This window comes from Loxodonta africana, chromosome 22 (assembly GCF_030014295.1).
Source record: "Loxodonta africana isolate mLoxAfr1 chromosome 22, mLoxAfr1.hap2, whole genome shotgun sequence".
NCBI lineage: Eukaryota > Metazoa > Chordata > Mammalia > Proboscidea > Elephantidae > Loxodonta > Loxodonta africana.
Window position 1 is genome coordinate 55014948 of NC_087363.1, and position 25127 is coordinate 55040074.

Sequence of the window (25127 nt, forward strand, 5' to 3'; positions counted from 1 at the left end):
AAATCTCATTCTGTCACCAAGCTCAGTGAATACACTTAGACAATTGATGAATAGGTATATTTTGGCCATTTAAGTGTTAAATTAAAAAGGATTCATTGTTAAAAATGTCCATGCAAAGTGGTTATTAGTATAAACCATAAAACTGCTCTTTACCTGACATTAAAATGTAGAATTAGAAAGTATACATGGTATCACATTGAAACATCTGGGGAGACCTAGAGATTTTCCTTTTCAGAATCTATAATGTGAATTAACATTTACTAAAAGAATGTTTGAAACAGAGCTGGTATATCACTTTAGGAACTGAGCCAAGATTAGGGTCATGGAATGTGATTCAATAATTTCAATGACACCATTTTACCCAGGACAGTGCACATGTTTATTCCACGCGTTATGAGAAGCAGGGGAGCCGCCTCTTCCTTGGTGCTCTGTTCATTTATTCACACAGCACTTAGGTTGTGTCTGCTATGTGCTAAGCACTTCCGTGATGTTGTGGATACAGCTGAGAACATAGCAAACAGTGAAAGATGGTCTTTGTGGACTTACATTCTAGCTATGTCATGGGGATTACTAAGCATAAAATCGTTGATGTGGGTAAAATATCTCATGCCTGTGTGAGGTTAATATAGAATACCTTGTAACAGGATTTGAGTCTGGGTCACTCTTATGTAAAGCTAACGTGGTTCTGAGAATTATATCTCTACCTGGAGTAATCACAGATTAAGTGTTCATGTTGGATTGATTTCCCATCATCCCTGGCAAAGCACTTTTCCCTGTTTATTAACCTTCATACTGTTCAAAATGTATCTTCCAACTGAGTCGTGTTTTCTTACTGTTTGAGAGATTTTGAATCATCTTTATAATTTCATGCAAGTATAAATTATTTGATGATCACCCCAAAGATATTTTACACACACACACACACGTATAATGAGCCAATATTAAAAATACACAACTTTGAGTCTTATTTCAGATTGATATTACTAAATGCAAATACAGTTCACCTCTGTCTCTCTGACCCTCACAGTTCCAGAAGTGCCTCCGTCAGAAGTCAGCGGAGGAGGCGGAAGCCGGTCTGAACTTGTGATAACCTGGGATGTAAGTGTTTGGGCAGCGTCTTCCCCTTCAGAGTGCTGTTCCTCATGGATCATCATGGCCTCCTGGGTTGCTCTAGTGGTGGTGCGGATGGTGGTGGTAGGATTAGTAGCTCATATTTTTGAATGCTCACTCTGTGCTAGCTACTATTCCGAGCATTTTACATACGTTTTTCTCATTTTATCTTCAGAACATTTGATAGATGAAAACATTAAGGAACACAGATATTAAACATCTTACCCAAGGTCACGTGGCTGGTAAATGTAGGAGTGAGTGTTGAATCCTGGCTGATGACTCTAGAGCCCTGCCTTCACGGCTTCCCACACAGCCCTGCATACTTCACTCAAACTTGTGTTTGAATCTCTGTTTTGTTCCAGACTATTCTCTCAGCCCTTGCTTTTTGTCATAATTAGGATAAGTTTTAATTAATACATTTAAAGTCAGGAGGTGGTCTGTATTATTTGAAGATGTTGATGAAAAAATACAGAATCAAGACATTGTGATGGTGTGTCAATAGGAATTTTTGTATGACCCAAATACAGTTTTGGGTTTAATAAGTTGTTTTGCCTTTTTTTGTTTGTTTTAGTTTTACTCCTTTATGGAGCCCTGGTGGCGCAGTGTTTAAGTATTCAGCTGCAAACCTAAAGGTCAGCAGTTCAAATCTACCAGCTGCTCCTTGGAAATCCTATGGGGCAGTTCTACTCTGTCCTATAGGGTTCCTATGAGCCAGAATCGCCTCAAAGGCAACGGGTTACTCCTTTATACTTAATCATCATATCAATGTGTGATTTATTTCCTTAAAGGCAACATTAGGGACTAGATTGATTTTACTTGGTGTAAGAGATAACATATATTTAGCTGAAAATATATCTTGTTACTAGGAACTCAGACTGGGATTTCAATATGCTCGGATATATGAGGAATCACAGAAATTTCTAGTTCATTATCTGGATGGCTATCAGAAAGTACAATATGTTAATTTAAAAGCAGCTGACTCTTCCACTGATGTTTTTCCTCTTTTTTATTCAGCTGCTTAGTACCATGTAGGTAGTTATTTGATAGCTTTATGGAAGACTAATATAGCTCTACTCATTTTTACTTTGCCCTCCTATGTAAAGATGATCTAGCATGTCTTTCCTTTATAGCCAGTCCCTGAAGAACTGCAGAATGGTGAAGGTTTTGGGTATGTTGTTGCTTTTCGTCCCTATGGGGTAACCAACTGGATCCAGACAGTGGTGACATCCCCTGATACCTCAAGATATGTCTTTCGAAATGAAAGCATCGTGCCATTTTCACGCTATGAAGTTAAAGTGGGTGTTTATAATAACAAAGGTGAAGGACCATTTAGCCCAGTGACGGCAGTATTTTCTGCAGAAGAAGGTATGGAAAACACTGTGATTATATATGAGTTCCAAGCTCATAAACCAGTTATGCTCCAAAAACTTTATTGGGAAGTTCTTAGTGACTTCATATGTATTTCTTCAAAAGAACAGTGGTACAAGTCATAATTAGATTCCCAGTCCAGGTCAGAAAAATCAACAAATTTGAATTGTCAAATGAGGTTTAGGTACTGTTATTATTCCCCTCTGACACATAAGAAAATGGGAAGTTTGGTGAAAGAGGTTGATAAACCTACCAAAGTCCATGCAGTAAGTGATAGAGCCAGTAGCTGAACCCAGGACCTTGACTCTTAACCATTACTGAGCTCATGAAATATGATTTCAGTTTCTCCCCTACCCTCCAGATCTTGCAGTAAATTGCAAAATTTCCTTGAGATTTTCCACAATCCTCACTACTAAAAATAATAAGTAAAGTCAATTTCCTTAGGGCCTCACCCCCTTATCCTTGTCTCTCTTTTTTCTCTCAGTTCTGAGAGGAAAACAAACGGGTATCATAAAAGTCTTTGCAAAAGAATCTCTTATGTTTATAGCCATGTTCCATTTCCAAAAGTTGCCGAGGGTTTTCATTACAAGAGCAGACCAGGGATCTGGGGAGTGATAACATCTAACAGGAGAGTTTGGGGACATTGCCCCAAGACTGGGAAAGCTGGCAATTGGGGTGGGAGCTACCGTCCTTTGCCCTCTTGCTTCATGAACTTTCAGTGTCCCATCAGCACTCTTTCCCACACTAATGAGTTGATTAAAGGCCTTTCTGTTCTAAAACCAGGAACAGATTCTGCTTTCCTAAGAAAGAACTAAGTGATTTATTGGAAATATACAAGGGCTTCTCATCAAGTCAAAGGAGCTAAAAAGTAAACTTTATAAAGAACCTTCATCAGAGAATCTCTGGGGTCTCAGAAATTGGCTTCTTTGTCTTCCTCATTAGAGGGCCAACACTGGTGTGATTGGCCCCAGATCACCTGGGTTTCTCCAAACCAAGTTTCAAATTCTTGGAAGAGAAACTTTAATGGGCTTATCCTTGGACCAAGAGTCTATCTCAGTTTCAATCAGTCATGGCCAGGAGGAGTGTCATTTAACAAAAAAATGAATATTGAAGGAGGGGGGAGCTGCGTTAGAGCTCTTTCATGAGAAGAGAGGAGCACGGTGAGCCACATAAAGCTCTAATAGTTGTCTATTTCAAAGGGAATCTTCTTACTGTATAATTCTTTACACGAGTGTCTATTTACTCATTCAGAAAAGTAGGGGCCCGGCTGTTGCACAATCTCATTTAAATTTTGCAACTCTGGGCCTGGGCTAGAGAAGGCGTTCTCTAAATGTTTATTAAATAAATGAACTCTCCAGACCTTGACTTTTGGCAAAACAAATAAGTAGGGCTTTCGGTTGTAGGAGATTTCAAGCAACAACTGTGAGATGAAGGGCAGAGAGATAAAGGTAGGGAAGAGAGAACAAAAGGAAAGAAGGGAAGTTAAGGAAGATTCCAAGAAGTAAGTACAGGGGAGAAAAGTACAAATTTTTATGGCTATTTAGCCAGGAAAATCTGTGGCTATGATGCCATCTTCCTTTAAGAAGTAGACCAATGTCTTTATTTTCGAGACATGTATCTTAGTTTGCTAGGGCTGCCATAACAAAATAACACGCAATGAGTGACTTTAGAGAACAGAACTTATTGTTTGACAGTTCTGGAGCCTAGAAGTCAGAACTGAGGGTTTCGGTAGGGCTGTGCTTTCTCTCTTTGCATTCTAGGGGAAGATCCTCCCTTGTCTCTTTCAGCTTCTGATAGAGCCTGTGCTTTTCTTGGCTTTCCTTAGCTTGTAGGCAGATCCTCAAATGCTGTCTTCCTCCTGTGTATGAACCTACCTCCATATCTGTTCTACTCATTTTATAAGATACCACTCACTCAAGGGGTTGGGGCCAGGACCCACCCTGCTCTAGTGTGACTAACTGATGTCTTCAAAGAAATATTCTATTTCCCCAAACAAGGTCAAATTCACAGGTACAGGGGGTTAAAACTTCAACATATCTCCTTGGGGAACATAATTCAGTCCATAACAACATGATTTATGTTTTCAAATCTTATTAATGACTATTTTGTAATATTTGTAATATACTGAAGTATTTTTAAAATGAAAATTTTAATAGATTTTTAAATCAACTACCAAAATTACAATTGTATTTCAATTTCTGTTTCTAAATAGAGCCTGCAGTAGCTCCATCTCAAGTTTCTGCAGATAGCTTATCTTCCTCAGAAATTGAAGTTTCATGGAACGCCATTCCTTGGAAGTTGAGTAATGGACATTTACTTGGCTATGAGGTAATTCCTTTAAAATTTAATTATTTCATGTATGTATGTTACCTGTCTCTTTTATTTAAATTTCTTTTTAAGGACATCTTAAAAGCCCATTGTCATCAATTTGATTCTGACTCAGAGTGACCCTATAGGACAGAGTAGAACTGCCCCATAGGGTTTCCAAGGAGCAGCTGGTGGATTCGAACTGCTGACCTGTTGATTAGCACCCAAGCTGTTAACCACCGCGCCTCCAGGTCTCCAAGGAATCCTTGATTTAGTCTCTTTACCAGCACACTGTCTCATAAGATTATTAATGACTATGGAATTTAACTTAACAAGCTGAATGAAAATAACTTCAGTTGGAGGAGAAAACCAAAACAAAACAAAAGAATGTGAAAGGAAATCATGTGGGCCAAATCTTTTAGATGGATTGACTTAAAAAATGAGGGTGGAATTAAGTTGCAGTACTCAGGTTTATAGGAAATTGATAGCAATAAGAAATCACCTACCTGCAGCTCTTTTTCTTATTTCCTCAGTAGCCTTTTTGCATTCTGGGGTTCTCTTCTAGGTTCTAAGTCCTACAGGGTTGCTATGAGTTGGAATCGACCCAATGGCAAAGGGTTTGGTTTCTACAGGTTTCTAGGTTCTAGAGAAGACATCTGTATGCAACATACTTCTTGCCCTCAAAGAACTCTCTCTTTGGTGAAATAAAACGAAACATCTGAACCAGGGGATAACACTAGGCCAAATGTAATGAGTGTCAGAATGACCCAAACAGGAGATATTTGGGTGGTTAAGATGCGTGAGCCATTTTGAAAGGCTTCATAAGGATTGTTGTTGTTAGTTGTCATCAAGCTGGCTCTGACTCATGGTGACCTTATGTATGGTATGTTTGAGTCCATTGTTGCAGCTGTAATGTAGTACCTTCTAGCATACAAGCCACTATAGTATGAAAAGCTGATAGACTGATGTTCATAAGAATATGAAGGCTTAATAGTAATTTGAAGGAAAAGTTAGTAAATGTGGAGAGAGTGGAAAGCATTCTATATAAGGCATGACATATTGGAGGTTAGAAGAGTAGGGGCCCTGCAGAAGAAGTTTCCTATAGGAGACCCGGGTCACAGACAGCTTTGAATACTAAGAAGGATCATTTGGACTGTGTTCCGTATTTAGTAGAGAGCAGTTAGATATTTTTGAACAGAGAACTGACAAGATAAAAGTATTAAGATTTCTTTGAAAATGATACTATTAGAGTCATACGTTGTGATTTTATCCCCACCAAGAGCTGTCTTCTTTAGAAACTCCCTCATGATTGTAAATTCTGGTTCAGTGGCAGGCTTACACAGGCATTTTATACCACAGGGCCATGTACTCTTCCACTTGGCTACACAACCTTGAATGATTGTACCACAGTGGCCACTTGATAAAGGCAACTGGTCCATGGATGGTTAAGCTAAGCCAATCAGATTCTTAGGCATTAAAGTAAGTAATGTAGAGATCATAGTTAGTGTCATGCAGCCGTATCTCAAATGCAAGGCTCCGTTCAGATCTGTCAAGCTAAAGTTGTAGACAAGCAGAAAACAGCTAGTCTGCAGGAATGAGATGAAGTAGAAATGTTGTTGTTATTGTGTGCCATCAAGTTGATTCTGACTCAAAACATATTCCCATGCAATTCTAAAGAAAGGAGGAGCCGAGGGCCCATGGAGCCTTATAGAAGGCAAACTAAAATCGTTTTTTGACAATTATCAAATTTTCAAGTGGCCTGACTGTAATCTTTTTCAGGATATTGGTGGTTCAGTGGTAGAATTCTCACCTTTCATGCAGGAGACCCAGGTTCGATTCCCGGTCAGTGCCCCTCATGCGCAGCCACCACCCATCTGTCGGTGGAGACCTTTGTGTTGTTATGATGCTGAACAGGTTTCAGCGGGGCTTCAAGGCTAAGAAGGACTAAGAAGAGAGGCCTGGCAATACACTTCTGAAAATCAGCCAACAAAACCATATGGATCTCAGCGATTAGATCTGCGACTGATTATGTGGGTAGCTCAGGCCCAGGCATTGTTTCATTTCATTATGCATGGGGGTCACCATGAGTCAAGGGCTGACTTGACGATAGCTAACAACAATGATCTATAAGGAAACATCTTTCTGTACACTAAAATTTAAGAAACACAGGTTTTGACAAACAGAGACCTGATCAGAGACAGAGCCATCCATGTTTAAAGAGAAGGAAAACCTGCCCCCCACTGCCATTGAGTCGATTCTGACTCATAGCGACTCTACAGGTCAGAGTAGAACTGCCCCATAGAGTTTCCAAGGAGCGCCTGGTGGATGTGAACTGCCAATCTTTTGGTTAGCAGCCATAGCACTTAACCACTACGCCACCAGGGTTTCCAAAGAGAAGGAAGTGGGAATGAAAAAATGAAACACCATAGAAATACAGTACAGCAGCTCCATCATCATCTTAAAGGAACCAAAGAACGTTTGGAGAGAAAATTCACTTAATTCCACATCAGTGTATATAAGCAACTAAAGATGGTGAGAAGCCAACAGTAACTCCCTAATGATTAGAGACAAGGCAGTGACATTGACAGGAAATGTAAATGAATGGGAGGAGTCCAGTTGTAAAAGAGTGTAACTCTGAGGTCAGACCTGCATGAATGTTACATAAACTCGGTGAGCCCCATGTTCCTCCCCTGCAGAATGGGGACAATAATAGGCTTAACCTCATTAGGATTTTAATAGATACATAATGTGCTTGACACAGCTCCAGGCTCATAATAACAATTAATCAGTAAGTGTGAACCATGGCTCAAGAGCGTTTTTGAGATATTAATGTATATATTTTCCCAGTAAATATCCTAAAAAATATTCTCAAGCAAATATTTGACTTTAAGCTTCCTTGCCTCAAGGGTGTTTGTGGATGGATAGCAAGAGAAGGTGCCTAGAAATACTTCCCCTCTGAGCTTTGTTTCCAAAGCTCAAGCCCTTGAAGAGATTGTCCTGTGTATCCTGGAGAGAGAGAAAAGAGGGAATGCCACTGAAGAAATAGAAGAGCTAAGGAGATGTTTCCCTAGATAGGGAGGGATTTCTGATGACTTTGAAGGAAATAAGGGTCTGGGGCTATCAAAAAATCCTGGAGCCCATACCTTTTCACCTGGTGGTACCTAGGTTGGTGGCAAGATTACAGAAGGGATTGGCTATGTTTCCCTGACTCATCGAAGATTTCTTAACCCACAAGCATGGCCCAGAACTAAAGGAATCAAATAGAACATAGCAGTTAGTTGTCTTAGCAAGGCATTGGGAGGGGAGCCCCAGGAGCAACTGAGGTTGAATTTTCCATTAGCTGAGCAGGATATGGGATTCAGTGCTAAATCAAATTTATTTAAAGAAAATCAGGGACTACATGGTTTTGCACTCCTCAGTCAGTGGACTGAGATGCACACCCACCATTAACAGCTTTTCCCTTTACGAACCATATGACAGGAGTATAATTCTTGACATGGTTGTGCTTGATGAAGTAGCCAAGAGGAATAAATGAGCAAATACGTATAAATGGGCTCTGTGGGCTTCCCAGGACCACGAGAGTCGCTGGTGATTCTATGCCGCATGGAGGCAAGTGGATATTCATTTTTGAATATATAAATTTAAGCAGATAAGGAGTCATCCAGATAAAGATAATCCATAAGGAACTATTGATCATGTCAGCAAAGAGAGGCTTAAAGAGAGAGGGAGAGAACCAGAGAATGCAAGAACAATCAGCATTGTTTCTAGTTTAGACCACACTGTGTTAGGTTTCAACAAAACTGGGTTCAAATTCCCTAGATTAAAATATAAGCTCCACAAAAGACTGGGAGCTCTGCCTGTCTGTGGAGTAGTATCCAGCACACTGGAAGCATGCAAAAAATGCCTGCTAATTAAACACCTGTTCTCTTGGCGCCACTGTCTTACTGCTCTGTGGTCTTGGGCAAGTTACTACAACTCTCCAAGGCTCAGTTAAAATAGAGATAATGACAGTAAATTATTCATCGTTTGAGATGAAGTTATTCAGTGTTTGAGAATTAAATGAGATAAAGCGGCCATTTTCAAAATGATTCACAGAGATTTGGGATTTCTACTTTGTTTTAAGTATTGGGCTTTGGGATAAGATTTCATTGGATGAAAATTTTTGAACATCACAAAGTAATATAGAAACACTTAGCACAATTCCAGTGTGTAGCTCAATGGCTGTTGTTTCTGTCGTTGCTGGTATTGCCATTAGGATGAGGGACAGAAGATGAGGAGAGTGGTGAGAAAAGAGGACTTTTCCTGAAATTAATTACAGGGGGGGATGCATTGACTGTTGCCTATCTGTGTAAAGAGTAGCAAGTAGAACTTCCAAATGTAGCATGAACACCATATTGGGGAAAAAAAAAAGAAAAAAACAACTAGTGAACAATTATTTTTCAAGTACATGACAAGTGTTATGGATTGCATTGTGTCCCTCAAAAAGATATGTTGACTCTTAACCCCTGGTACCTGTGAACTTCACTGTGTTTGGAAATAGGATCTTTGCAGATGTTACCAGTCAAATTAACATGATATCATACTGGATTAGGGTGAGCCCTAATCCAACAGGAGCAGGGTTCTTATAAAGTGGAGAAGAGAGACACAAAGATGGCCATGTGAAGACAGAGGCAGAAATTGGAGTGATGCATCTACAAGCCAAGGAATGCCAAGGATTGCCAGAAGCTGGGAAGACCCAAGGAAGGAACTTCCCCTAGAGGCTTCAGAGCGAGGATGGCTCTGCTAACACCTTGAATCCAGACTTTGAGCCTTCAGAACCATGACAGAATAAAGTTCTGTTATTTTAAGCCACATAGTTTAGTGATTTTTTTTTTATGGCAGTCCTAGGAAATCAATATAGTAAGTATGAAAAGAAGGAAGACAAGCTAAGAGAAAGCTATGCTAATTGAGAAGATCTTAAGAAATGACTTATGTAATTCTATCAAGATAAAAATATATCTTAGTTTCAGTTATGATTTGAAGATTAAACTGGGGGAAAAAAAAAAAAAAAGCCTAGCACAGTATATAATTACCGGTCATGTGGCTAACTTTCTGAGTTGCAGTTTCCCCAATATGGCTTTAAAATTTTTAATAGCTCCTGACTTTCTCTCATCTCAGTGAGGGTTGATCATGTGCCGTGTGCATGCTGGGCTCACATCATCATTAGCATCTAGACTAATTTCCTTTCTGATTTGACCCAGCAGTAGTGGAGGAGCTCATTTCCCTGGGCTCCAATTTATTTCATCAGCTAGGCTGTTACACTCAGGCTCAGATCTTGTCCTGTGCACCTTTGGATGAAAACAAGAGATGAATACATGAAGGAGAGGATGTAGAAGCCCTTAAGTTCGTGTATTGTGGGTGTCTGAGGAATACAAACTCCAGGGTTCCAGCATGGTATGTTGTTATTGTCGGCTGCCATCGAGCTGGCACCTGATTGATTGCAACTCCATGCACAAGGGAACAAAACGCTGCCCAGTGCTTTGCCATCCTCATGGTCCATTGTGGATTGGATCTTTGTGATCCATAGGGTTTTCACTGGCCGATTTTCAGAAGTAGATTGCCAGACCTTTCTTCCTAGCCTGTCTTAGTTTAGAAGTTCCACTGAAACCTGTTCAGTATTGTAGCAACACGTAAGCCTCCACTGACAGAGGTAGAGGGTGTAGGTGTATATGAGGTACATTGATTGGGAATCGAACCTGGGTCTGTGGCATGAAAGGCAAGAATTCTAACACTGAACCACCAGCGCCCCAGCATGGTATAGACAGTCAGTATCTTTAACATCATTTTGTGCTTTGGAAAAATAAAACTTGGGATAATTATCTTGATAAGTGATCAAAACAAAAATCTACACGTATGAAATGATATAGCATAGCATATTTTAGGGGAACCTAATAAAATTTTTTTTTTAAAGTTTGGCAGAAGAACATAGCTAAAAATGTACACAGAGCCCCCAAACTATAAATTCAGTGAGGCCTTCATTTAGCCTCCTGTTCCAAACACCTGTAAAGAATGTGTTTAGTGCCTAATATTTTAATTAGAACAGGAAAAGATGTCAAATATTTAAGTGCTTGTTTAAGAATATGAACATTCCACTGGAAAAACAACATATGCATTGAGTCTATCTTTACTATCAGGCAAAGAATTGATTAACATGTCTCTAGAACGAGTCAAATGTACGTAGGAAAATTGGTAATAGACAATTAAAACACATCCACATAAATTTAAGGCAGGCCAAAATATATTCAAGTGAATAAATTGGAGACCTTTGAAGTGGGTGGAAAGGTCAGTTATGCTGGAGAGAACAATCACTGTAGCTATATATGAGGGTTGTCCAAATGAGATGTGTTTTTCATTAGAGAAAGATATGAAAAACAAAAAAGCTGCCTTTGAGACTATTCTGACTCATGGTGACCACATGTGTGCAGAGAACTGCTCTATAGGTTTTCAAGGTTGTCACCTTTCAGAAGCAATTCACCAGGCTTGTCTTCTGTAGTACTGCAGGTAGATTGGAGCCACCAACGTTTCGGTTAGTAGTCAAGTACTTAATTGTTTGTGCCACCCAGGGACTCCTTGAGCAAGGATAAACCAAAAGCCAAACCCATTGCCACTGAGTAGATTCTGACTCATAGGAACCCTATAGGACAGAGTAGAAATGCCCCATAGGGTTTCCAAGGAGTGGCTGGCAGATTCAAACTGCTGACCTTATGTTTAGCAGCTGCACTCTTAACCACTGCACCATTAGGGCTCCTAGGCAAAGATAAACCAAAACCAAACCCGTTACCGTCGAGTTGATTCCTACTCATAGTGACCCTATAGGACAGAGTAAAACTGCCCCATAGAATTTCCCAAGGAGCGCCTGGTGGATTCCAACTGCCGACGTTTAGCAGCTGTAGCAATTAACCACTATACCACCAGGTTTCCCTGCTAAACGGTGGCTCAGCATTGAGGGATCCAAAAACCAAAACCATACCTGTTGCCCTCAAGTCAATTCCAACTGATAGCAACCTATAGGACAGAGTAGAACTGCCCCATAGGGTTTCCAAGGAGCACCTGGTGGATTCAAACTGCCGACCTTTTGTTTCACAGCCTGAATTCTTAACCACTGTGCCACCAGGGCTCCACTGAGGGATCTAGGAAACTAAATATCCCAACTTCTCTCTCCTCCCACCCTTCCCTTCCCTGCCTCCTATTGGCTAAATTCCATGGGTAGCCAGAGCAAGGAAGCCTCTGTTGTAATTAATACAGGTCGGCCCTCCCAGGACTGAAAATAGGGTGAAGGGTAAAATAATAGATCAGGATTCATCTTCCTAACAGACCTTTGAATGCATTTTGGCCTGCTTGGTGTTTATTTAAATGTGTCTGGTCTAACAACTGAGTCTATATGAAATTTTTTAAGTATAAACATAATTATATTAGCCTATTAAAATAATATTAATGTTAATTAATATTAATAATAATATTAAAAGAATACCTGTGCTTTAATGAACAAAAACATGCCAGTTTTCAATACAGTTTTACAAACTACATTTCATTTTCAGTTTAAATTAAGGAAATCTCTGATGTAATAAAAAAAAAATTATTATTATTTTTTTTTAATGTTATTAAGGGCTCCTCACAGTGGGAACATTCATTTTTGGTATAACCGAGTTACTTTCAGATATAGAGATAGCATTTTAAATCATGACATTTCTCACATTTGTTTCTGTTTACTTACACAGATAAAAATATATTGGCTTATAAAATGTTTTTTTGGTTCTGTTAAAAAAAAATTTATATATACATATATATATATATATATACACACACCTGTCTTGGTCATCTAGTGCTGCTATAACAGAAATACTGCAAGTGGATGGCTTTAACAGAGAAGTTTATTCTCTCACAGTCTAGTAGGCTAGAAGTCCAAATTCAGGGCATCAGCTCCAGGGGAAGACTTTCTCTCTCTGTCGGCTCTGGAGGAAGGTCCTTGTCCTCAATATTCCCCTGGACTAGGAGCTTCTCAGCACAGGACCCTGAGTCCAAAGGACATGCTCTGCTCCTGGCACTACTTTCTTGATGGTATGAGGTCCCCCCTGTCTGCTCACTTCCCTATCCTTTTTATCTCTTGAAAGATGACAGGCAGTACAGGCCACATCCCAGGGTAACTCCCTTTACATTGGATCAGAGATGTGACCTGGGTAAGGGTGTTATAATCCCATTCTAATCGTCTGTAACATAAAATTACAATCACAAAATGGAGACCAACCACACAGTACTGGGAATCATTAACTACCCAAGCTGACCATATTTTTCGGGGATGCAATTTAATTCATGACAATACCAAACCAATACGTTGATCTAAAATGCACTTTAAAATAAGTATATTAAAATGTTCAAATTTAAAATAAGTGTGTTAAATTTAAGATATAAGTATATTAAAACGTTCAAATTGATTAAATAAAGGACTAAATTTATAGTGTCAGAATAAAACCCAGTAAACCCAGTGTAAGAATAGGAGATTTAAAAAAAAAAGGATCAGGCATATTTGAACAATAAATAAGCAAAATCCTAGACCTAAAAAATACAATTATTACCAAAAAAAAATCAGTTTTAGAATTAAGCCAAAGACTTGATGATGGAAGAGAGACTTAATGCATCTAGAACATAGCATGGAGACAGAAATGAAAAATTATAAAAGCAAAGTTAGGAGACACTGAGGCTGAAATGAAAAATTCCAACCAGAGCTCCAGGAAGGGAGATTTAGGAAAGATAATATTAAAAGAGAAAATGCCTGAGAATTTTCTAGAACTGAAGAAACACAGGAATTTTTATATTATAAACTCAGCCTGAGTTTGGTGTGGGAAAAATAAAATGTAAATCCACGCCAAAGAAGAGAATGGTTAAGATTGAATTGTGGGCTCTCAACATATTTTTTGTCACCACACACCTGAGGGGTACAGTTCACCACCTTTAACATGAGTGAGACACTAGTGAGGAGTGTGCACCTGTAAGGAGAATTGCCTGCATTTCTTGGCATAGAAGGTAGCAGGAGGCAGTCACTGGGAATCACACACCTGAGGCTGATGCCTATCTGTCTTGGTCCTCACTGTAACTCCAATACTCAGAGCAAAGCCTGCCCGTGATGGGCACTTGATAAAAAGTGGTGGATGACTTGAACAAACACAGTTTCAAAATGCCTCCCTCCTCCCACCACAGAGATTCACCAAGCTAGCTATTCAAGCCCTAATATTCTGTGTCTATTAAATTTCAAGAGTCACTCGACGGTACATACAGTTAACATGCTCGGCTGTTAGCTGAAAGGTTGGGGATTCAAGTTCTAGCCTGACACACATGGGGTCACCATGATTTGGAATCGACTCAACAGCAACTTTTTGTTGTTGTTGTTATTAAACCCTTTAACTCCAGTTTCCTTGAAATCCCTATGGAGCAGTTCTACTCTGTCCTCTAGGGTCGCTATGGGGCAGGATCAACTCAATGGCAACGGGTTCGGTTTTGGTTTTAGTGTCATGTTCAGATTTGGCAACATTTTCTTTGTGTCTAAACAGTTCAGATCCCAGCCAGGATCAAGACCTGAAAAGAAATACCTCATTTGGATACGTAGAGATTAGTTAAAGTGCCTCAGAAACATGCTGCCATCAAGAACCTTCAAAAACGTCACTAAATGGAATTATAAAAGATATCACATATGCCAGTTAAAAATTATTTTCATTTCTTGTGTAATTTAGTCTCCTAAGAATACTTTAAGACAATTTATATTGAGGTAATTTGCAATTTATCAGGGGGAAATTTATCTTAGATTGTAACCAAACAAGAGACCAGGGTGTATGGCCGTGTGATCTTGAGTGAGTTACCTAACCACTCCATGCCACTGCTATCTCTTCTTTCAGGTGAGGATTATTTAAGCTCATATTTATGTGTTTTGTTTTGTTTTTACAGTTTATGATGTATGTCCAGACCACAAGTTCTCAGACTTTCTGTCACATTTTATTATAATTACTGATTATGTGTTTTTTCTTAGTTAATAATTACACAATGCTCCCAAGAATAGGAAAAGTGTCTTGTCATTTTGGCATCATCTAAACCTAATAATACCGACAGTGTTTAGTATTGGTACATGGAGAGTGTATATGAGCTTTTAGCATCTATTAACAGTTTACTTAGCCATGGCTTCATAAAAGACGTAAAAGACTTGACGGCATTGGGTTTTGGGTTCATAAAAGACAAGCTTCTGCATTATCTTTCATTGATGAATAAAGCCTATGTGGTTTTCTTTTATAATGGCAAATGGGATCTGTCAGATGTGTGGATTTTCTGTTGCTAAAATGTCATCATCAAGTTTTAGTGTTAATTTGATGCTTTAAAGTTGCAGAAACTGTGTTCAATCCAGTCTTGGTCCCATGGGGTTTACATCTTCCTTTTGAGGCTCTGACAAAAACTACTAACTCTTTTCCTGGAAAAACATGGATACAACTCAACATAAACTGTTTTTCTGAACTTTTAGGGAACATGTATGTGTAGATGTATCTATGGCTAGATACCGAAAATATTGATCTAATACAACATAGTTTGCTGCTTTGGGATCATTATTGAAAAATCTGAGATTTATACTTTGCTACCTTTTTTTTTTTAAACCAGAGCTTTTATAGTGGCTCATTTTTGAAGAGAGCAGTAACTTCTAGTGTCTTTTGCTCAGAAGACTGAAACCGGTAACCATATGCCGCCCACAAACACTTGTTGTGTGGCCCACACAGTGTCTTTTAAAACTTGAGCAAACCCTAAATTTGAATTCACTTAAAATTGAGATTCTGTTTTCTTTAAAAAAAAATTAAGAAAAAAAAAAAAAAGGATCTGTAAACACTGGGCCTGCCTTCCACAATCAACCAGAGCTAATTAAAAAACCAGTAGTCTTTGAGGTGGCTGCTGTGACTCATGGCAACCCCATGTGTGTCAGAGTAGAACTGTGCTCCATAGGGTTTTCAGTGGCTAATATTTTGGATGTAGATTGTCTGATCTTCTTCAGAGGCACCTCTGGGTGAACTCGAACCACTGAATTGCTGAACCACCAACCTTTTGCTTAGTAGCCAAGTGTGTTCAACCTTGCACCACCTGGGGACCAGAGCTAAGTAGAGCCTCTGTTATTAACATCAAACTTTTCAGTATATGCACCCAGTCTGCTTTACATGTTTATATTAACTGTCTGGCCGCTACTTCAGATGAGCAAATGGTTTCTATACCGGTAATGGTTCTGTTGTTTATGAACCATTTGCTTGATTGTTTTTGTTGTCGTTGCTATTGTTATTGGTTTTGGTTTTGATTTTGACTTTATGGATAATCTAAATATTCTATAGTGGGTCTCCATCACACGGCTGTCATTTTGTCTTTCTGTGGTGACTTATGTGTTGCTGTAATACTGGAACCTTTGCACTGGTATTTCAAATACCAGCAGTGTCAGCCTTAGTAGACAGGTTTCAGCGGAGCATCCAGACTAAAACAGACTAGGAAGAAAGACATGGCAGCCTCCTACTGAAAAAACTGGCCAGTAAAAACCTTATTAATAGCAGCGGAACATTGTGTGATACAGTGCTGGAAGATGAGCCCCTCAGGTTGAAAGGCACTCAAAATACAACTGGAGAAGTGCTGCTTCCTCAAAATGGATTTGACTCTAATGATGTATACAGAGGCAAGCTTTTGGTATCTTCCTTTGCTGATGAGGCATGACTCAAAAGGAGAAGAAATAGCTGCAATCATCCATTAATAGTTGCAATGTGAAATGTGTGAAGTAGGAATCTAGGAAAATTGGAAGTCATCAAAAATGAAATGGAAAGCCTAAAGATCGATATCCTAGGTGTTAGTGAACTGAAATGGACTGGTATTGGCCATTTTGAATCAGGCAATCATATGGTCTATTATGCCAAGAATGATAAATTGAAGAGGGATCGCGTTGCATTCATCGTCAAAAAAAAAAAATTCAAGATCTATTCTAAAGTACAGCGTTGTCAGCGATAGGATAATATCTGTATGCCTACAAGGAAGACCAGTTAATACTATTATTTTTCAGATTGACTTACCAACCACTAAAGCCAAAGATGAAGAAACTGAAGATTTTTACCAACTTCTGTAGTCTGAAATTGATCAAACATGCAATCAAAATGTGTTAAAAATTACTGGCAATTGGAATGTGAAAGTTAGAAATAAAGAAGAAGGTAGTTGGAAAATATGACCTTGGTGATAGAAACAATGCCAGAAATTAAATGATAGAAGTTTGCAAGACCAATGACTTCTTCATTGAAAATACCTTTTGTCAACAATGTAAACAACTACTATACATGTGGACTTCCTCAGATGGAATACACAGGAATCAAATCAGCTACATCTATGGAAAGAGATGATGGAGAAGCTCTATATCATCAGTCAGAATAAGGCCAGGGACCAATTGTGGAACAACTGTCAATTGCTCATATGCAAGTTCAAGTTGAAGCTGAAGAAAATTAGAACAAGTCCATGACAGCCAAAGTATGACCTTGAGTATATCCTACCTTAATTTTTTTTTTTTTTTAATTTAGAGACCATCTCAAGAGTAGATTTGATGCATTGAACACTGATGAATGAAGATCGGAAGAGCTGTGGAATGACATCAAAGAAATCATATATGAAGAAAGAAAAAGGTCATTAAAAAGACAGGAAAGAAAGAAAAAAACCAAAAGGGATGTCAGAAGAGATTCTGAAAGTTGCTGTTGAATGTAAAGTAGCTAAAGCAAAAGGAAGAAATGATGAAGTAGAAGAGCTGAACAGAAGATTTCAAAGGGCAGCTCAAGAAGACAGAATAGTGTTATAGTGAAATGTGCAAAGACCTGGAGATAGAAAACCAAAAGGGAAGAACAGGCGTCAGCATTTGTCAAGCTGAAAGAACTGAAGAAAAAATTCAAGCCTCCAGTTGCAGTATTGAAGGATTCTATGGGGAAAGTATTAAACAACACAGGAAGCATCAAAAGAAAATGGGAGGAATACACAGAGTCACTGTACTAAAAAGATTTGGTCAACACTCATCTATTTCAGGAGGTAGCATATGATCAAGAACCAATGGTACTGAAGGAAGAAGTTCAAGTTGTACTGAAGGAAGAAGTTAAAGTTGCACTGAAGGCCTTGGCGAAAAACAAGGCTCCAGGAGTTGGCAGAAGACCAATTGAGATGTTTCAGCAAACAGATGCAGTGCTAGAAGTGCTCACTCGTCTATGCCAAGAAATTTGAAAGACAGCTTCCTCGCCAACTGACTAGAAGAGATCCATATTTATGCCTATTCCAAAGAAAGGTGATCCAATCAAATGTGGAAATTATTGAAAAATATCATTAATATCACATGCAAGTAAAATTTTGCTGAAGATCACTCAAAAGTGGTTGCAGCAGTACATCAACAGGGAACTGCCAAAAATGCAAGCTGGGTGCAGAAGAGGACATGTTACAGGGGCATCACTGATGATGTCAGATGGATCATGGCTGAAAGCACAGAATACCAGAAAGATATTTACGTGTGTTTTATCGACTCTGCAAAGGCATCCGACTGCATTGGTCATAGCAAATTATGGATAACGTTGGGAAGAATGGGAATTCCAGAACATTTAATTTTGCTCATACAGAACCTGTACGTAGTCTAAGAGGCAGTGGTTTGAAAAAGACAAGGGGATACTTTGTGGTTTAATGTCAAGAAAGGTGTCCATCAGACTTGTATCCTTTCACCATACTTAGTCTGTATGCTGAGCAAACAATTTGAGTAGCTGGAGTATATGTAGAACATGTCATCATGATTGGAGGAGGACTTAGTAACAATCTGTGATATGCAGATGACATGATGTCACTTGCTGAAAGTGAAGAGGACTTGAAACACTTACTGATGAAATCAAAGACCACAGCCTTCCATATGGATTACATCTCAACATAAAGAAAACAGAAATCCTCACCACTGGACCATTAAGCAATATCATGATAAAGAGAAAAAACATTGAAGTTGTAAAGGACTTCATTTTACTTGAATCCACAGTCAACACCCATGGAAGCAACAGTCAAGAAATCAAACTATGGGTTGCATTGGGTAAATCTGCTGCAAAAGATCTCTTTCAGGTATTAATAAGCAAAGATGTAACTTTGAGGACTGACCTGGTGCGACTGACCCAACCCATGGTATTTTCAATCACCTCATATGCGTGTGAAAGCTAGGCAATGACTAAGGAAGACTTAAGAATCAATGTCTTTGAATTTTGTTGTTGGTGAAGAATATTAAATATATCATGGCAACCCAATCAAGAAGTGGGCAAAGGATATGAACACACATTTCTCTAAAGAAGATATTCAGGCAGCCGACAGATACATGAGAAAATGCTCTCGATCATTAGCCATTAGAGAAATGCAAATTAAAACTACGATGAGATTCCATCTCACACCAGCAAGGCTGGCATTAATCCAAAAAACACAAAATAATAAATGTTGGAGAGGCTGCGGAGAGATTGGAACTCTCATACACTGCTGGTGGGAATGTAAAATGGTACAACCACTTTGGAAATCTATCTGGCGTTATCTTAAACAGTTAGAAATAGAACTACCATACAACCCAGAAATCCCACTCCTAGGAATATACCCTAGAGATACAAGAGCCTTCATACAAACAGATATATGCACACCCATGTTTATTGCAGCTCTGTTTACAATAGCAAAAAGTTGGAAGCAACCAAGGTGTCCATCAACGGATGAATGGTTAAATAAATTGTGGTATATTCACACAATGGAATACTACGCATCGATAAAGAACAGTGACGAGTCTCTGAAACATTTCATAACATGGAGGAACCTGGAAGGCATTATGCTGAGCGAAATTAGTCAGAGGCAAAAGGACAAATATTGTATAAGACCACTATTATAAGATCTTGAGAAACAGTAAACCTGAGAAGAACACATCCTTTTGTGGTTACGAGGAGGGGAGGGAGGGAGGGTGGGAGAGGGTTTTTTTTATTGATTAATCAGTAGATAAGAACTGCTTTAGGTGAAGGGAAAGACAACACTCAATACATGGAAGGTCAGCTCAATTGGACTGGACCAAAAGCAAAGAAGTTTCCGGGATAAAATGAATGCTTCAAAGGTCAGCGGAGCAAGCGCGGGGGTCTGGGGAGCATGGTTTGTGGGGACTTCTAAGTCAATTGGCAAAATAATTCTATTATGAAATCATTCTGCATCCCACTTTGAAATGTGGCGTCTGGGGTCTTAAATGCTAACAAGCGGCCATCTAAGATGCAGCAATTGGTCTCAACCCACCGGGAGCAAAGAAAAATGAAGAACACCAAGCCCACATGACAACTAAGAGCCCAAGAGACAGAAAGGGCCGCATGATCCAGAGACCTACATCATCCTGAGACCAGAAGAACTAGTTGGTGCCCGGCCACAATTGATGACTGCCCTGACAGGGAGCTCAGCAGAGGACCCCTGAGGGAGCAGGAGATCAGTGGGATGCAGACCCCAAATTCTCATAAGAAGACCAAACTTAATGGTCTGACTGAGACTGGAGGAATCCCGGCGGCCATGCTCCCCAGACCTTCAGTTGACACAGGACAGGAACCATCCCCGAAGACAACTCATCAGAAATGAAAGGGACTGGTCAGCGGGTGGGAGAGAGATGCTGATGAAGAGTGAGCTAATTATATCAGGTGGACACTTGAGATTGTGTTGGCAACTCTTGTCTGGAGGGGGGATGGGAGGATAGAGAGAGAGGGAAGCCGGCAAAATTGTCAAGAAAGGAGAGACTGAAAGGGCTGACTCAAGACGGGGAGAGTAAGTGGGAGTAGGGAGTGAGATGTATGTAAACTTATATGTGACAGACTGATTGGATTTGTAAACGTTCACTTGAAGCTTAATAAAAGTTATTATAAAAAAAAAAAAAAATATCATGGACTGCCAGGAGAATGAACAAATCTGTCTTGGAAGAAGTACAGCCAGAGTGCTCCTTAGAAGTAAGAATAGCGAGACTTCATCTCACATACTTCAGACATGTTATTAGGAGGGATTAGTCCCTGGAGAAGGACACTATGCTGGGTAAAGTAGAGGGTCAGTGAAAAAGAAGAAGACACTTGACAAATGGATCGGTACAATGGCTGCAACAATGGGCTCAAGCATAACAGATGTTGTGAGGATGACTCAGGAACAGGCAGTATTTCCTTCTATTGTACATAGGGTCACTATTAGTTGAAACAGACCCAATGACACCTAACAAGAACAACGTAGCAGGACTCTTTTTTAACATAAAATTGAAGTAATTAAGTAACCCCTATCTTTATTTCATTTTCCCTATTATTCCTCAGCCTTCAAATATTCTTTCTTACTGTGTTCTTTATTTTTATACCAAATAGTTGTCTTTACAAGAAGTTACAGATGATTTTGCGTGGATCTGAATAATAAAATATATGTATTTTATTATATATTTATATTTAAGAGCAAATGTTTTAATTGCCTTCCCTTTCTCTGCAGCAGCTCTGCGTGCACAGGTGGGCTTGTTGACTCTTAGCCATTGCTGTAGGACAAGCAAGTGGCCAGCTGGCTTTTTGATGGTCTTTTCTCAGACAGTTCGCTTTCTTCACAGAAGGAAGCTCCACTCTCCAACAGAGTTAAAACATGGCTACCAGCATTCAGGAGTTGAGCTTGGGCTGGGCGGATAAGGAGCTGAGCTCACTCTGTTAGATATGCAGATTTCTCATGAATTCTCCTACTTATACTACTATAGCACTTAGCATCTAGTCTGTTTGAATTTATCTGGCTCATGTGTATGCTTGCTTATTATCTGTGTCCTCCTAGAGGCCTGTTTCTGTCTTTTCACTACTGTGCCACAAACCTTCTTCTGAGGCACCTCTGGGTAGATTCAGACTGCTGAACCACTGAACCACCAACCTCTTGGTAGCAGCCAAGTGCAGGAACTGTGGCACCACCTTGGGACCAGAGCTAAGTAGGAGCTCCATTATTAATATGGAACCTTAGCTGTTCAGCCAGAATCCCCACTAGTCTTTATTGTCCCCATGACTCTGAAGCCGAGGATCAATTGCCATTTTTATTGTGCTTAAACTACTGTTTACATATATCAAGGAAATGTTTTTCTGTTTTTATCTTTTGCTATCAAGGTCCTCAGTATAGGTCCTCGGTAAATATCTGCTGAGTCAATGAGAAGATAAATGTTCGTATTTCAACAAAAGCACTTAATGTATATATTTAGTCAACACTTTGCGTGTTTTATGTCTTCTTTTCTCCAGGTACGGTTCTGGAATAACAGTGGAGGAGAAGAAGAATCATCAAGTAAAGTGAAAGTGTCAGGAAATGAGACATCAGCCCGACTCCGAGACCTGAAGAGCAACCTGGCCTATTACATGGCTGTCCGGGCTTACAATAGTGCTGGTACCGGTCCCTTTAGTGCCACAGTTAATGCTACAACCAAGAAAACTCGTACGTATATTCTGGTTTTCAAATGGCAAGCAACATATTTTACATTCATAATGGTAGCCTTCTTTATCATTTTAAATGGCGAGTCCAAGTCATTAATCCCACTGATTTGACATAACTGTAACTCCAATCCCTTGGAAACTCAGAGCCAGACATATCTTTGTATCCCTACATCTTTGGATAGAGAACTCACGTGAAAATGAATGTGCACCTTTTGAAAAATCCTAGTGTGGAATGTTCAATTAAATCTACCTGTTTTTCTTTAATAATGTGATAAACGTTGTTGTGGTTGTTAGTTGCCATCAAGTCAGCTTTGACTCATGGCAACCGTAGCATAACAGAACGTCGCCTGGTTCTGTGCCGTCTTCGTGATCATTGGTATGTCTGAGTCCATTGTTGCAGTTATTGTGTCAGTCCAGCTCATTGAGGGCCTCCTTTGCTTTTCTTGTCCTCTCCTTTACCAAACATGATGTGCTTTTCTAGTAATTCATCTTCCATGATGATTAGTCCAAAGTAACCATGCTGAAGTCTGGCCATTCTAGCTTCTAAGGAACATTCTGGCTGTTTTTCTTCTAAGACTGATTTGTTTGTTCTTTTGTCAGTCCACAATATAGTCAATATTCTTTTCTAAAACCACAGTTCAAAGGCATCAATTCTTCTTCTGTCTTCCTTTTTCATTGTCCAGCTCTCCCATGCATATGAGATGATTGAAATAACCAACATTTTGATTTTTAAAACTTTAAAGAGATTTGGCAACAGATTTTCCCAGTGCAATACGTAGTTTGATTTCTTGATTGCTGTTTCCATGCACGTTGATTGTTGATCCAAGTAGAATGAAATCACTAACTTCAAAAATGTGATAAATGTAATTAGATTTATTTTCATATATTTGAAGTTCCCCTAAAGGTTGAGGATTTCTGATAAGTATGACTAAGCTAAGATCCAGGCCCAAGAATCAGGAATGATTTTTTTTGCTATTTTTTTCCTATATTATTTAAAAGATGGCAGTGTGTGTTAGGTTATCAGAAGATGTTGGTCCGCTTGACCGTATTGATACTTTAAAAAATCTAACCAGAGACATCATTGTTGTCTTCAAAGCTGAGTCTTTGTTACCTACGTATTCACAGGTAAATTCCCAAGCTCTAGTGACACCTTAGGTATAACATGACTTTAGTTTACAAGAAAGTCAATTCCCTAGCCTCCCACAAGTATTTAAACCGGTAGCATGGATATATGTTTAGTCGCTGTATTATATTGCTACTTTCTCACAATGCAGCCTGTTGAGTTGTCATCATTGTCATCAACATCAAACCAACCAGGTCAAACGTGTTGCCATCAAGTCAATTCCAACCCATAGCAACCCTGGAGGACAGAGCAGAGCTGCCCCATAGGGCTTCCAAAGAGCAGCTGGTGGATTTGAACTGCCAACCTTTCGGTTAGCAGCCCTTTCACTTAACCACTGCACCACCAGGGCTCCTAGCTAACAGCAACTGAGAATGTTCTGTGTACCAAATGCTTTACACACATTTCTTTGTAACAACCCCGTGAGGTAGGTACTGATATTATCTTCATTTAAATGGTGTGAAAAGTGAGACATGGAGCGATTAGCTATAGTACAAAGATACAGTGATTTTACTCGCTGAAAAAAAAGGTTTTTTGTCTTAATTTATTTTCAAAGTGTCTTAATTCACTAGAAGTGTTTGCTTAACTGGCTTTGTACAAGAATGAGACTCTTCTGCTAGATGGTAAATTTCATTAACATCATGCTACGTTTCACATATGATTCCTAAATTTTTAGAGCATATATTTGTTGCTAAAAACTCCAAAACCAAAAACAAACCTGTTGCCGCCTAAAGTCAGTAATAAAAAATAAACCAATTCTGTTTATTCACGTCGTTGTGATTATCATTGACTAGCATTGTTGTGGATAATTGAAAATCTATATAAAACATCATTCTACTACTTTGGATTTTAAATTGCCACTGTTAATTTAATCAGGGAATCTCAACGTTAATTTTTGCATTCTCTATAGGAAAAAGTTCAGCTACCAACTTACTAGTTTAATAAGCATTAAGTTTAGCAAAAAAGTCATTTAAATACCTTTAAAGCATGCATTTGTAAGCAACCAACTGATGTGACAAATAGGCACTATCTTTAAGTAATTATTAGGGAAAGTCTGACCCAATCTTTATTCATAACACATGGTTGTGGTTAGACCAAAGAGCATTCATTTGGATTTAGAGATACTTAAACTGAAAATATTCTATATTTATAACTTCTCACTAAATATGTTTGGTCTTCCCCATAACAATTCCTGTTTAAATATACATCATTATTTATGTATTCAAAGCACATCAGTCAAAAATTCTGATGGCAGAAATATATGCAAACAAGTTTATCTGGCTCTTTCCTCTGACTTTATTGATGTGATTACACACCAGGAAATTATGATTATAAAAGACAGTGTGATATCATGGTGGAATCAGTGAAGAATGTATGTGAATTGTTAAGGCAAAGGAAGAGACAGATTATAAATCAGCAGACATGTCATGATAATGTACAATGAATGAAATAAAATTTTTAAAAGAGGCAGAAACTCCTTCATAACTTAGAAATAGCATATAAATACCCAATTTAAAGTAGAAATTTGCACATGATAAAAATGACGATGGCTATCACTGAGCATGTCCCTGTCACTGTTCCAACCACACTCGATGCAACTCTCACAGCAACACCATAACTTGGAAGCTATTAGTATCCTAGTTTTAGAGATGAGGCAACTAAGGCATGTACAGAGTCTGTAACTTTCCCAGGATCAGATGGGAGTCCCTGGATGG

General features: G+C 39.0%; 1 protein-coding gene across 5 annotated transcripts in view; it reads left to right on the forward strand.

Moving 5' to 3' along the window:
• CNTN3 (contactin 3) overlaps positions 1–25127 on the forward strand; it is a 299041-nt gene that overhangs the window by 251721 nt on the left and 22193 nt on the right. For all 5 annotated transcript variants that reach the window (XM_010590045.3, XM_023548010.2, XM_023548009.2 and 2 more), the window contains 4 exons: positions 1028–1098; positions 2241–2475; positions 4691–4806; positions 22104–22293. In XM_010590045.3, coding sequence (XP_010588347.3) covers positions 1028–1098; positions 2241–2475; positions 4691–4806; positions 22104–22293 — 612 coding nt within the window. The remainder of the gene's footprint in view (positions 1–1027; positions 1099–2240; positions 2476–4690; positions 4807–22103; positions 22294–25127) is intronic.